The sequence below is a fragment of the Poecilia reticulata genome, chromosome 20, assembly GCF_904066995.2.
Source record: "Poecilia reticulata chromosome 20, P_reticulata-male-v2, whole genome shotgun sequence".
Lineage (NCBI taxonomy): Eukaryota > Metazoa > Chordata > Actinopteri > Cyprinodontiformes > Poeciliidae > Poecilia > Poecilia reticulata.
Genome location: NC_088849.1, coordinates 3,193,166 through 3,206,489, shown reverse-complemented (window position 1 = coordinate 3,206,489; position 13,324 = coordinate 3,193,166). Strand labels below are relative to the sequence as shown.

At 41.8% G+C, this 13,324-nt stretch overlaps 1 protein-coding gene across 2 annotated transcripts in view; it reads right to left on the bottom strand.

The window, feature by feature from the left end:
* Positions 1-12,361, bottom strand: part of sspo (SCO-spondin) — a 78,010-nt gene extending 65,649 nt beyond the window's left edge. The window contains exons 1-19 of one of the 2 annotated variants that reach the window (XM_081601439.1): positions 12,195-12,361; positions 11,838-11,922; positions 10,862-11,071; positions 9,872-9,954; positions 8,942-9,112; positions 8,633-8,856; positions 8,411-8,513; positions 6,594-6,752; positions 6,404-6,489; positions 6,090-6,215; positions 5,045-5,201; positions 4,658-4,910; positions 4,420-4,561; positions 4,189-4,330; positions 3,292-3,464; positions 2,902-3,120; positions 2,655-2,823; positions 2,238-2,499; positions 287-497 (exon numbers count right to left, since the gene is read on the bottom strand). In XM_081601439.1, coding sequence (XP_081457565.1) covers positions 287-497; positions 2,238-2,499; positions 2,655-2,823; positions 2,902-3,120; positions 3,292-3,464; positions 4,189-4,330; positions 4,420-4,561; positions 4,658-4,910; positions 5,045-5,201; positions 6,090-6,215; positions 6,404-6,489; positions 6,594-6,752; positions 8,411-8,513; positions 8,633-8,856; positions 8,942-9,112; positions 9,872-9,954; positions 10,862-11,071; positions 11,838-11,896 — 2,949 coding nt within the window. In that variant the 5' untranslated portion in view covers positions 11,897-11,922; positions 12,195-12,361. Of the gene's footprint in view, positions 1-286; positions 498-2,237; positions 2,500-2,654; positions 2,824-2,901; positions 3,121-3,291; positions 3,465-4,188; positions 4,331-4,419; positions 4,562-4,657; positions 4,911-5,044; positions 5,202-6,089; positions 6,216-6,403; positions 6,490-6,593; positions 6,753-8,410; positions 8,514-8,632; positions 8,857-8,941; positions 9,113-9,871; positions 9,955-10,861; positions 11,072-11,837; positions 11,923-12,194 lie in introns of those variants that run through there. The other variant, XM_081601440.1, reaches the window with a different exon arrangement.
* Positions 12,362-13,324: the final 963 nt, after the last annotated feature.

Here is a 13,324-nt window from a genome sequence, read left to right as displayed (position 1 = left end):
AAACAAAAACATAAGAAGTCCTAGTTCCAGTTTTCCTCAAGCCAAGTCGTGAACGGCACACAGATGATCTTGTGAGATTAAATTAATCGTTTTGTTCAGACATGCAAAATCCTGAATGTGGGAAAAAACTGAAACTGAAATAATCCCTACAACATCCATAAATTGAACACGGTGGTGGCAGCATCATCCTGTTGGATTGCCTTCTATCATACTTTTGCAAGGCAACAGAGGACCAGCTGCTTATCTCTATCCTTCCTAGAAAGGGCTAAAGTGATTTTTTACGTACTAGAGAGACAGTTCCCTGAGGACAGACGCAGCCAGACAGTGGCTCCCTGCAGCTGGAGTGTGAGACGCTGGACACAGGCTGATGGCCAGGAGGCTCCAGACTGGAGCAGGTCAGGAGGCAGGAGCGTGGAGAGTAGACCAGAGAGTGGGGGCACTGTTGTACCTCCTCACAGAACTCCTGGGTGCAGTTAAACACTCCCTGCTCACACACGCTGGAAAGCGAGGGAGAATAATGTTAGATGCTCACGAAAGTTTGAAAAGTTATCTGAAAACTGTAACTCCTGCATGTGAGGCAGAAAATAGTTCCAGATAAACCTGCTGAGTGGACTGAAATGCATCCCTGATCCTTCATGCTTGCTACATTTCTGCTCGCTCAGGCAGGTTTACAACACATCCATAAACGTTCAAGTCAACAAAACGTGCTCAGCTTTTATCATAATCCTTTTACTGCCAAGGACTGTCGCTCCAGGCACTAAATGTATATGGTTTTGTTTATCTGTATAATCATTAGCCATTTCACAGTACAGTGAGTCAGCTCAACAGACAGATTGCTGTCAGCAGTAGAAAGACGATGTCTACTGCACATAATGCTTAGAGTAGATATCGGATCAGGCGGCTCCGTTCCAGGTCTTAGAGGGCAGTTTGAAGAGACTCCATGTGTTGTGATGTGGTGAAGAAATGCAATGAAATCAACCTATCCTGGTTCAGGGAGCAGGATCATAGAGTGATTTCATCAGAGCTCTCCCACCACAGGGTCTCCTCTTCAGACAGAAGGTGGCTTCGTACTCTCTGAAAGAGAGCGATGCTCTAATCGTAACATTTTATACATTTGCATAGTTTGTTTTACTTTTATCAACACAAAAAGCATTAGTTTGAGATTTAAGGTCAGTAGTGGCTTGATAAGTCAACTGAACGGACTTTAGACTAGATCAAAGTCTGTCATTGTAGGTTAAGTGACGAGAAGTCGACTTGCTAAACATCTTTTCAGTGTCACATTCTAGTTTCATGTTTAATTCTAGTAACTTTGAACAGCTGAATTTCCACACCTCACCTCCACCATCAGATGGTGAAAGCGGCACATATAAACTCAGCATATCAGAAAGTTGTTAACTTTCTGATATGCTCTTACATATCAGACATACAACAAGGTCAGACAGTGATCAGGCCATCTAGTGTCTTTCTATTTCCTTTATATATTGATATTGATCTAGTCTACCATATTTATTGGTCATCATAAATAGGGTGCTAAATAATACCCAAATTAGATTTAATGTAACTGTAATGTTCAACTAGAATCGCTTCATTTCATCAGATCTAACAAAAAACTGTACATTTAGTATTTATCCACTTTTGTAAAAATTACACCAAATGATGGATTAGAGAATCAGAAATGATTGATAAATGGCCCAATTGTTTCAGCTGACTGTAGGTTTGGGGACTATGATGACACTGGAATAAATATACTGTGTTTGGTGAACCATCTCTATGTTGATTTGGCTTTATTGTTTTTGGATCATGACTCTTCCCCAATAATGAACCACCTTCGGTTTTCTGGCAGAGGCTTTTCAAATGTCTACTAAAGATATTCTGATCATTTGAAGAGACAGAGATCCACAGTGTCAAAGATCACACTTAACATCAAGCAGGAGGCAATTTTCCATTATGTGTAATAATGACAAATCTCCCTAGAGGATTATTGCTAAGAAACTCAATCTTAGTATCATCTGACCAAAGCACATAATTCCACCTGAAGTCCCAATAGAGTTTTCAAACTCTGAAAACTCTACTTTTATGTGTAAAGCACAAGATAAGTTCATCTTGGAGTATTTGTGTGAATATCCTACACTGTTTTCAAGACGTAAAAATTAAGCACTGTTGTTCACGTTTAGACACAAGTTAAGAAATATCTGACTTGACATCATTTGTGTAATTTCCTTCCCCTCTCTACATACCAAGTGTTGCAGCCTTTCTGCATCACAGCGCCTGCTGAGTACACCTTGTCTCCTTCCATGCAGGGGCACAGAGAGAGAGGCACACACTGGCCTTGCTGGTCCTGCACAAGTCCTGCAGGACACTGACAACCTGGAACACACACGCCGCGTCCTGATTCAGAGCTGAACTCGTCACAGCTCCAGCCCTGACGCCGGTCTGAGCAGGAGCCACCGCAGGCACGACCACACTCCTGGTACACCTGGCCCCCTGTGCACTGGACCGCTGGGTAGGAAGAGATCTGCTTTTAACATACGTGCATCTGGGAGGCAAACAATTATTTTAAATGATGAGAGCGCAACTTGGTTATAGGTACCAGTTGTTGAATGAACTGTAAATAAAAAAGTACTCTTTTATAAGGGGGCCGGGGAGCATCTTACGGCAGAGTGTTTGGTTGCGCCACTGGACTGTGACGCCCTCCTGAGCGCAGTGTCGGCCGTAGGCAGTGAGGACGGTGCAGTGACATGATGTCCTCTGTGGATCACAGCCACACACCTCCGACAGGCAGAGACGAAAATACGGCTCCCTGTCCACTACGTCATGACACAGCTGCAGGGTAGAGGTGTGAGGATTGTTTGATCAAGAAGAGAGAGGTAGGAAGACAAAACTCTCTTCATACACACCGACCTGAAAGACCGGACTATGCATGATGGCACACACTGTCTGGGCGTAGATTCTCCTCTGGGTGTATGTGGAGCAGGGATCAGCTGGAGTTCCTCCAGGCAGGGTGCAGGGCTCACTTGTGAATTTCTCTGCGAAGGATAAAACATTGTTCTCCACATCTCCCTCTGGGGTGGTAAAGTCATCATGCTGGCTCCAAGTCAGAGTTCCACATAGACCACGCACCTTAAACACAACACGTGCATCCATTCACCACTGCTAAAGGGACATTCGCATAGAAATGGCTGCATACATAGTAACTTGTTTTTTCCAACAGGTAACCAAATAAGCATTCAGAAATCTGTTTTTCTAGAAGTGGATGTCTAAGAAAAGGACCACATGTGGTCTCAGTATCACCTTGTTGGCAAAACCAGGCTGTAGGCTGATGAGGGTAAAGGATCCATCTAAGTACCACAGAAGCTGGGCTCCAAAAGCCTGGATGACGATGAATGAAGAGGTGGCCTTGCGCAAAACCAGGTCTCCAGTCGCCACAGGCATCATCTCCCGTTGGCCATTCAGAGTCACGGTGCCTAAAAAGAACAATACTGTCCTGAAACATAGGCTTTGAGTGGCTCAGGTAGTGGGAGTCCATTCTGTAAACAATGGGTTACAGGTTCAAACCCCCGCTCCATCTGTCAAAGTCATTGTGTCCTTGGGCAAATCTGAGAATGAAACTATGTGAAAGGTGAAAGTGAATGGGCCTAAATATGAAAAGACTAAATAAGAATCCACTCTGGCACAGTTAGTAAAGTTCACCAGTGAAACACTTCGTTATCACCCCCCACAATTGTTGAATGTGTCACTCTGCCTTATCCAGTGAACAAACTGTACTGAGCAAAGGTCTTTATCCAGGTCTATTTCCCCACATTTTCTTTCCAAGAAGCCAGATGTTCTGCTCATTTCCTAAAGTCAACTTGAACATTAGTTTCCTGTGTTGCCTAACATCTAGTTTAGCTACTGATATTTTATCCCCTCCTTTTCAGTTTAGTCTGAAAGGATGAACATGTACCTTAATGTAAGAGCCATTGCAAAGAATTTTGAAAAACACCACTGTCACATCGTATATTACTATCAGGATATTGTTTTTACTTGGCTTCCCACTTTAAAGATATTAAAAAATAAATAAGTACACACCAAATTTGACTGAAATATAAAACACTGATGTTCTTTTAATTCTGTTATTCATATTTAGTTCCTTACAGTTACTCAGTTAGTCAACAGTTTCAACACTATGACATATTTATGGTAACTCACCAGTGTGTGTAACGGTGACTGTTGTGTGCAGAGCCGTCACTGTTATCTCCTTCAGACAGCCCGTTTCTCCTCCCGCTGCCCCATCCCCAGCTGCACACTCTCCACAACGCACTCCCACCGCCAACTTCCTGTCCACAAAGTCCTGGACACAAAGATGGGAGCAAACAGCAGTAAGCATCCACCCAAATGTCTTAGCATGTGTCACTGTGTGCACTGTTGTTTGTGTCTTACCTCCACAACGATGAAAGGGCAGTCTCCACCAGGCAGTGCATACCGTTTTTTGTCGAATGTGGTCACCTGCAATGCCCCCATCAGAGTGCACTGGCCGGCGCACTTCTCTCTTGTACACTCCCACTGACCCGCCCTGCACACACTGGGAGAATAGGGACACATTATGGAGGATCAGAATGAAAAACATGCAAACGGCTTTTCGGGATGCTGTTGCAGGACAAGTAGAGTCATTTCTCACCAGGTGTTGCATCTCATCTGTATCCTGTCCCCAGGCTGGTGGATGCGCCTGCGGTGGAAACAGGGACAGTCTTCTATTTTCAAGCAGAGACCCTGGTAAAGGTAGCGATCAGGAGGACACTCGCAGCCCCCCACACACTCCTCTCTGCACTGACCCACGGCTGCAGCAGGCCCCGGGGGGTGAGGAGAAGAGCAGCTCGGAGGACAGGAGGACACACAGTCTGAAAAGACCTGTCCTCTGGGGCAGACACGACCTGGAGGGACAAGGGACATTTTGAAAAAACACAGTCAAACAACCAAACTGCTGCTTTTGCATGACTTAATGGAGGATAATAACATTCACAATTTTCATCTCTAAGTCAAATACTAAAATCTTATATTTCTGCACCACATAGTGCTGCGGTCCTCCACATTATGATGACGTGTTGTTCAGCACACTCCCGGGTGTAGCTGGCCAGGGTGTCACACACTGCAGCCTGCCTCTCTTTGGGTGGGAGGCTGCAGTACAAGTACTGACAGCTGTCCATGTAGGCTCCTGGATCCACCTGTGAGTTAAAGACACAACCTTTAGTCATTTAACTATAAACCACTATGGTTTGAATAAAACAGGCCTGGGCGATCAGGTTCATAGTCGTCTATTAATTTCACCAAAATGTTTCTTCTAACTAGCCCCAGTGAGTGACCCAGACAGAGCAAAGGATTAGGGCAGGGGTGGGCAATTCAGGTCCTCAATGGCCGGTGACCTGCAACTCTTAGATGTCTCCCAGGTTCAACACTCTTCAATCAAATAGTTGAATCACCTCCTAAGTGCAGCCAAGAGTCGTGTTAATGACCTCATTATTTGGGCCTCAGACCATGAGAACCTATTCTTATGCAAAGAATGTATCTACCACTATCCATTTAATGCATTTGAAGAGTTTTGACATTATATATAGATTTATTAAAGAAAAACTGATGTTTCAACACATTTATCTCTCTTAATCATGGTTAGCATGAATTATTTGGAAATGTTGACAGGTTTTTAGAAGTACTAGATTTTATGGATTTATATTCCCTCCAATAACATTCATATTAAGCATGTCTAAGCATGCTAGGTGATCAACACCAACAATGTCTCCTCTCTATGGAGACCTATGGGTTTTCATTCTTTTTTTAAAAAAAAACTCTTCTGTCCGTTTCCAGGTTCTTTTAGGTAATGATCTAAAACAATTGATCAGGTGATGAAAAGACTGTTTCAGGTTAGAATCCAGCAGCAACCGGGATAATAAAACACAAGATCTGTGTGAAGTGTGTATGGTTATTTAAGATAAATCTAAACTGGTTAAACACACCATCACCAGGAGAAAATTTAGTAAAACCCAGAGATTAGAAGTAGGCCACAAAGTTCTGATGAGTGGAGTGTGTGTCTTCACTTCGTTTCCCGGGTTGCTGACCTGGCTGTGGCAGTGTGTGAAGGGTTTTTCCAGCAGCTGACGACACACTGATTCTGCCCGCTGGTGTAGAGCGGGATCTCCTGTGACATCACAGCTGTGGCCAAGCTCAGCTGCATCACTGCAGTCCTGATGGACCATTAACCAGCCTCAGTCAGTAAGGCCCCACATGTGAAGGACATTTAAGCAACTACAGCTGTATTTGTACAACTTTTGATGTTAACAAAAACCATCGTAATTTAGTAGAAAGAGCCAAACACTAAACTGATCAATAAAAGTGATGAAGACTCTCTAAAGGAATGTTTAAATGACGGAACCTCGTTGTGCTGGTCCGGAATTTTCCATGAGTTTCCAAAACTGGCAGCGTATGAAGACACGTCTCCAGCCATGGTGGTGAAATCATCTGTGATCGTTCACACAGACAGCAATTCAAACGTAGCTTAGAGAAACCAAACAAAGTGGGAAACTGCAGCGCACTGTAGTGAACATGCATGTGGGAACTCTTACCATCAGCATTGTTGTTAAAGACTCCACAGAGTCCCCTGGTGGTCCCCAGCTGCTCAGAGGTCACCGTCACATACACTGTGTTGACCATGTCGAACTTCACCCTGACCCCCACCCCACTCTCCACAAACACATAGTCCCCAAGCCAGTGGACGCTCACTCCTAAAGGCAAAGAGAAAAACTCTTCATGTAAGCAAAATGCATGATTTCTGATTAACAATAAAAATCATTTTTAAAAAAGCATTTTCACAAATATCAATATTCAGGGTTGAATGGTGGGAAACCAGGCCAAGGGGAAGACTGACCACTAGCTACAACTAAGGGATTTTAAATATATATATTTTAATGCAGATCAGAGTAAACTTTAGATTTTATAAAGCTTGTTTTGGACATGAAGCTGCACCAAAGGAAGCAGCTAATGGTCAAACTGACCAAGTTTGACCAAGCAAGGAAAGAATAGAAATCAGTTATCCTGACATGACTTCCAGCCGACCTGCGTGAAGCAGGAGTAACAGGATGGAGTATTTAGAGATAAAAGTATAAGCACATACACCTACAAGTAATAGGTAATAATAGTAATAATAATTGTTTGTTTTGACTGACTCTCTGAATCTGCAGGTCTTGTTATTGCACATCCATATCAATCAATGTTTGAATAGAGGTTAAAGGTCGAGAGGACAGCTTCCATCTATGCTCCAGTGCAGCAGTTGGCTACCATGGAAACTGAACATGAGCGATTGGTGGTGCGGCTTTGTTAACTAGGGTGTTTCCTTCAACATTAACATACATGGCCAACGTTCCACCTCTCTCAACTTCTGTGTGATTCCAAAAGCTTTAGCATCACTTCATCAAAATGCTCTGGATGAGAGAGAAAACTAAATGACTTATTTATTTATGGCAAGAGATGTTACAATGGTTTTTAAATATATCATTACTTACTTTTATTTTGTTGCTATTTTGTCATGTTTCAAATGGCCAAAAAAATCAATTTTAGGTAAAATAAGAATGAATGATAAAGCAGCTTTCAAATGATGAATTCACTTATTAAGAAGAAAGAGTTGTATAAACATGTTTGTTAGAGTAACTTCCCCTTGTGATTAACCACAAAAAGTACTATCAGTTTTATTAGCCCCATTCCGGTCTCACTACATCCAGACCTCAAGAATTAAAATATTCATAGGTTGCCTGACAACCTAAAGTAGGCTAATCTTGAAAATCAACATCATATCATGATCTAAATAAATTTAAGACTTGATGAGACACGATGTCATTGATATATATCATTGTGGAAAAGGTTTTGAAACTATTTTTAAGGTTCTGGGACTCCAGTGAACCAATGAGTGATGCAGTCCAGAAATGAAGAAAACTGTTTTTTTTTTTGTTTGTTTGTACCAAGACAAAAGTGGAATGTTATTAGAGTTGCATCCCAGTACATCTTATGTAAAACCTGGACAGCATTTCAGAAACAGAACCAAAACCTAAAATCAAACATGGTGGACGTAGTGTGAAGGTTTTGAACTGCATTGCTGCATGAGACCCTGGATGATTTACTGTGATCAATGGAACCAGAAATTATATTCTCTTGCAGCGAATCCAGAAGCAGAAAGTCCAGAAAAAAAAACTTTGCAAATAGTGAGGTAGTTCCGCCACTCCAGTGGGGCTGAATTCTATCTCAAAGAGTGAACCAGAATTCTTCCAGTGGTTTAAAAGACTTCTAGTCTTTTTACTGCAAATGGCAGCTCAACCAGTTCTGGAGTTCAGGATGTTAGAGTTTCCACATAGAGCCAGAAAATGATTGATTTTTCTAATAATTGTCTTACCATTTTGAAATAGTGGCTCCCCATTTAGAACAGGCAGGCTGTTCAGTGTTACATTTTTATGGTGAATAGAAACCAAATCCAGACCCAGCATCATCCTCAGCGCCTGAAATGATATTTGCACAGATATTTGATTATTATTCACAGATGTGGTCCAAAGATGTGCTTTGTGCGGACAGACACTCCATCCTCTACCACAGGATGGGTTTGATTGGGAATGGTCACCTTGTTACAGTCTCCTCTCTGGTCACAGATTGTACTGATGTAGACTGCCCAGGTGCCATCGGTAGATGAGGCCAGCAGGTACGTACAGCTTCCCTGAAAGTGGAAGTGCTTCCTGTCAAAAGTGCGATAGTGGGCTCCTCCCCAGGACACACATGTGGCCGAGCCCAGAGGAACCCTGGCAGTACCCAGCAGTCCGCTCCGCACCAGAGGAGAGGACTGGGAGTCTAGAAGTGAGGTAGAGAGGCAGTGCATGTCAGACATTCTTCACAAGGCTTGGTGTCATTCCATTCCTGTGTAGCTGCTTCAGACCTGGCAGCAGAGTGTAGGTGCAAGTCAAACAGGTTTGGTCCGAGGCGTTCTTCCAGCTCAGTCCCCACAGGGTGCTGCAGCATTGCTCCATCGGCATGAGCGAGGAGTTATGAACTCCTGGGAATTTCTCACAGTTCCATGTGGAATAGCACTGACCACGGACCCCAACACCTGAGAGGCAAAGGAAACGAAAGATGAACATGTAGCCCTTGTGGTCATTTTGACAGCAGGTTTTACGCAACGTTTAACAGTTTTTTTGTTTTGTCTTGCTTGTTTAAATCTTAACACATTTTTATTGACTTCATTTACTGCCATCATGGCTTCATGTAGGAGCAGACCAGTGGTTTCTTCTCTGCGTTCACACTGCAGCTTGAAGTGACTCAATACCGATTTTTTTTTTTGACGTAATGCGACCTGTATCCGATCTTTTCATGACAGTCTGAACAGCACAGGTCGGATTCTTCTTCGAATGTGACCCATATCCGATACGTCTCTGATTCAAATGCGACCTAACGTCCAGGTCGCATTCATCCGAAGTGAACGTCACGATTCTCAACAAATCTAACTATTCTGCGTCCTGATACGCGCACAAGCGGGAAGAAAAACAACAACTATGACGGACTATAATGAAGATTAAGTTGTTAATATGCTGCTCCGGCCGGACAACAACTTCAAATATGTAAGCTAAGCTCCACCCTTAGCCTCCATGTTTACTTCCGCAAACAATGAGTACTTCTTTTTGTGGCAGTTATCAGAACACTGAGAACGCTGAAGCTATGGCGCCCTCTACTGAGCATGCGGGACACTTTCAGGTAGTTTGCCCGTTCAGACTGCAGAACGCGTACAGGTCGCATTCTTGGCAGTGTGAATGGCCCCGGTAAAAAAATCGGAATTGGGTCACTTCAGGCTGCAGTGTGAACGCACCCTTACCCTGAGAGCAGTGAGGTCCTCCCCAGCCCTCACAGCAGGTCCTCACTGTCTTATTCACGGCTTGACTCTCCATCTCCGGCGGTCTGAGAACAGAAACGTGCAAACTAAACCATAAACCATAACATACACAGGTTGTCTTAAGGTTTATATCTACAAGAAGAATTTCTTTCCACTCATACTATTTGTTTATTAACTAACAAAGAAACAATTAATGTTTAAATGATATTGTCGTTTTTTTATTATTATTATTTGAGAGAGAATTTCAAATAAAATTCAGAACAAATGAACAGCCTCACTCAAAAAGAAATCATGATTTTTCTGACTTTACATTTGTGTCACAAATAAAATATTCTAGATCATCAAACTAATTTTATATCAAAGATAAGCTACGTGAATAAAAAAATAGTTTTCCCAGTGATGATATGTGGCTATGTCACCCTGGTTAACAGCTAGACGTGCATCATGCTGCATATTATGGAATCATATGCAGCATACAGGGCCATACTGACCCTGTATTTACCTGAGACCAGGTAAATACAGGGTCAGTATGGCCGATACAGAGACTGATACTGATACTGATATCAGAACTGATATTGATACTGATGTCAATAACTTCTGGCATGTGGTATTATTAATTTTGTATTTTATTTAATGCTACATTTTCGAAAAATGTTACAAAAGCAAACAAAACAAATCTGAAAACATATTTGGTGAACAAAATGATGTATTTGTAACAGAAAAATTCTGTTTAAAAGAAAAACATGCAGTGCCAATCCAAAAAAGTGGATTTGCCCATCAATGGTCAGTAAAAATCATTCTATAATATGACACATACAAAGACTTTTGTATATTTTGTTTGCCTGACTCACATTTAATCATCAGAATCTCCTGCTTACCAAGTTCTTGCCTTATAAAGGAAACATGTCCAACAACTTAAACATTATATTTTCACATGAGAAGACGTTTTACAGAACCTTCTGCTCAGCTTACTTGTACAAGAAGCAGGACGCCGTCTGTCCCTGCTGTTTGTAATATCGAGCGATTCCGTCGTCCCCTCCATGCACGGTGCGCATCCTGTCCACATCCAGCCTCCATCCCTGGGTGTTGTACTGGTACACTTCAGAGCAGCCCACTTCCAGCTGCAGTCGTGGGGACAGAACCCACTCCACTCTGTCTTCCACCACACGTTCACACCAGTGTCTGCAATGGGAGATAAACGGTTAGAGACAGGATTTCCAGACCCATGGCACTTTTTTTAATTTTCTGACTTTTAACGAAGAACGTTTTTAATGATTGAAATTGAGAGAGGCATCTTGGATATTAAAGAACAACTACATAAAGGGAGTACCCTACTTATAAGATATTTACTTATTATTAAAGATTTTTTTATACATTTTATTTTGGAATTCTTCTCAATAATCAGTAGAAAAATCTTTTTAGACACCAAAGACATTATCAGATTGTAGGAATGACCAGCTGGGCAACTGCAAGAATCAATGTCCCTTCCAGACACAGGAAATATTTCTTTAGCAAACATCTTAAGCCTAAATATATTAAAGACATGTGAACAAATTGTAACTCAGCCATGTCTTCAAAAAAATCTGTGCATTTTTAGCCATGAAAAGCAAAGCAAAAGGATTCAGTCAGGCGAACTGCCAGTTCAAAAATCTGAAAAAAGCAAAAAAATGTAATTTTTGTGTTGTATTTTATTGGTATATTATTTGTATGTATAACTATTTTAAAGTGTTGCAAGAGAAAAAAACAAAAGCTGTATAGTTTAATGACAGTTAGCTGCTTTTCAACTAAAGATTTGGAACATGTTAAAATAGTGGGACGGTATTACGCTACTAATTTGTTTCTGTAAAATTATGTAACCTTTTGTAAAACTCATTTCTCGCTTAATAATATTGGTTATTGGTTTGTTGATGTTTGTCATTCAGGAAGCAGGAGCTCTACTTTAACTCACCCAGCTCCCACCACCAGCTGCAGACCCAGCAGAACCACAAGACCTGGTTCCAAGTTCATCTTCGTAATGTTTGACTTTACAGCTCCTATGGAAAGTCGACATATTTTCATGTTCCATTGTTACATTCTTAAACTGAAATCCTATTATAAACTTCACATCATTAATCGTCTCCCTGTTATAAAAGACAAAAACAAATTCACAGGCAGTTCAAGACATAAAACCATAAAATTCAAAAAGGTTTACAGCCTCGTGAAGAGTTGTTGGCAGGTAATTTCATTTTATACAAACAGAACATAACAACAACTAAGACGATAAAATAGTTAATGTCTTCACACACTGATAAACAGGAACACTCACCTTAAAAAACAAGTGTGGGATAATATTTAAAAGTCCACCCCTCCCAAAAAAGCTATCAGTGTGTCTGTTGTTTTTCTTTTCCTTATTCTTCCTGGTTTGAGAGTAATAAAAACTTTGAGAAGTGAGATGTGGTCGAGCAGAACTTGTGGGGGTTTTGAGTGTGGGGGATGTACAGTGGCATTTCAGCCAGCTGCCATTGGACACAAGGGTCAGGGTAACAGCTGGGAACACAGGTATTGGACACGGAACCTGTGACCTAAGCGCCTCTGATTTAACACCAACCAGCACTACGGGGGCGCCGGCGTTGGCGTGGCGGCAGAGCCTTGGCTGCAGAACAAAGAGATGTTTGTATGAACTTAATCGCTTAAAGAAAGGTGTTTCAGGAAAAATTATGTGGACATTTATTCAGCCAAATGTAGCGGCAGACATGAGGGTGCAGAGCTTTCAGAATCAGCAGTATCCTAAGTATGACCTTCTGATGGGTCATAGGATGGGTCACAGTGAAAGGAGACTCAAACACAGCTGTGACCACAGTAACGAAAGAAAAGAGAAGCTGCGGTAATGATGTTACCTAGAGGTTCTGTCAAGGAGCTGGCAGTGTGCAGATTGTGTACATGTACGCTAATCACTGTTAGACAGCAGCAGTCAGTATATTGATAAAGATAATGAGCTGAGTCAGTGTGTGCTCTTCAACATTGTTTCTGATGAGACACTGAGAGGACAAACCAGACATACAAACTCAGCTCCAGCCCTCAGGGACCACTGCCCTGAGAGCTTTAGGTGCTTCCCTCCTGCCACACACCTGGCTGGAATAAGTGTGTGATTAACAGGCTTCTATTAACAGTTAATGGCCTACAGAGGAAGTCATGCAATCATATGAATCAGGTGTTCTGTAACAGAGAGACACATAGAACATGAATTCAACTACTATGGCCAATATGGATATGATATTTGCTAAGTTAATCTACAGTGATTCTTGAGAATAGGGACAAAATGGGTTTTAATTTTCCCCAATTTTATTTTAATTATTTCTCAACCTTATGTATGCAAATATGACAAATATAATGTTTTGAAAATGTAAAGATGCTAAGGTGCAGGCTCCCAGTTGCAACATTTTTTTAAAAAATTTA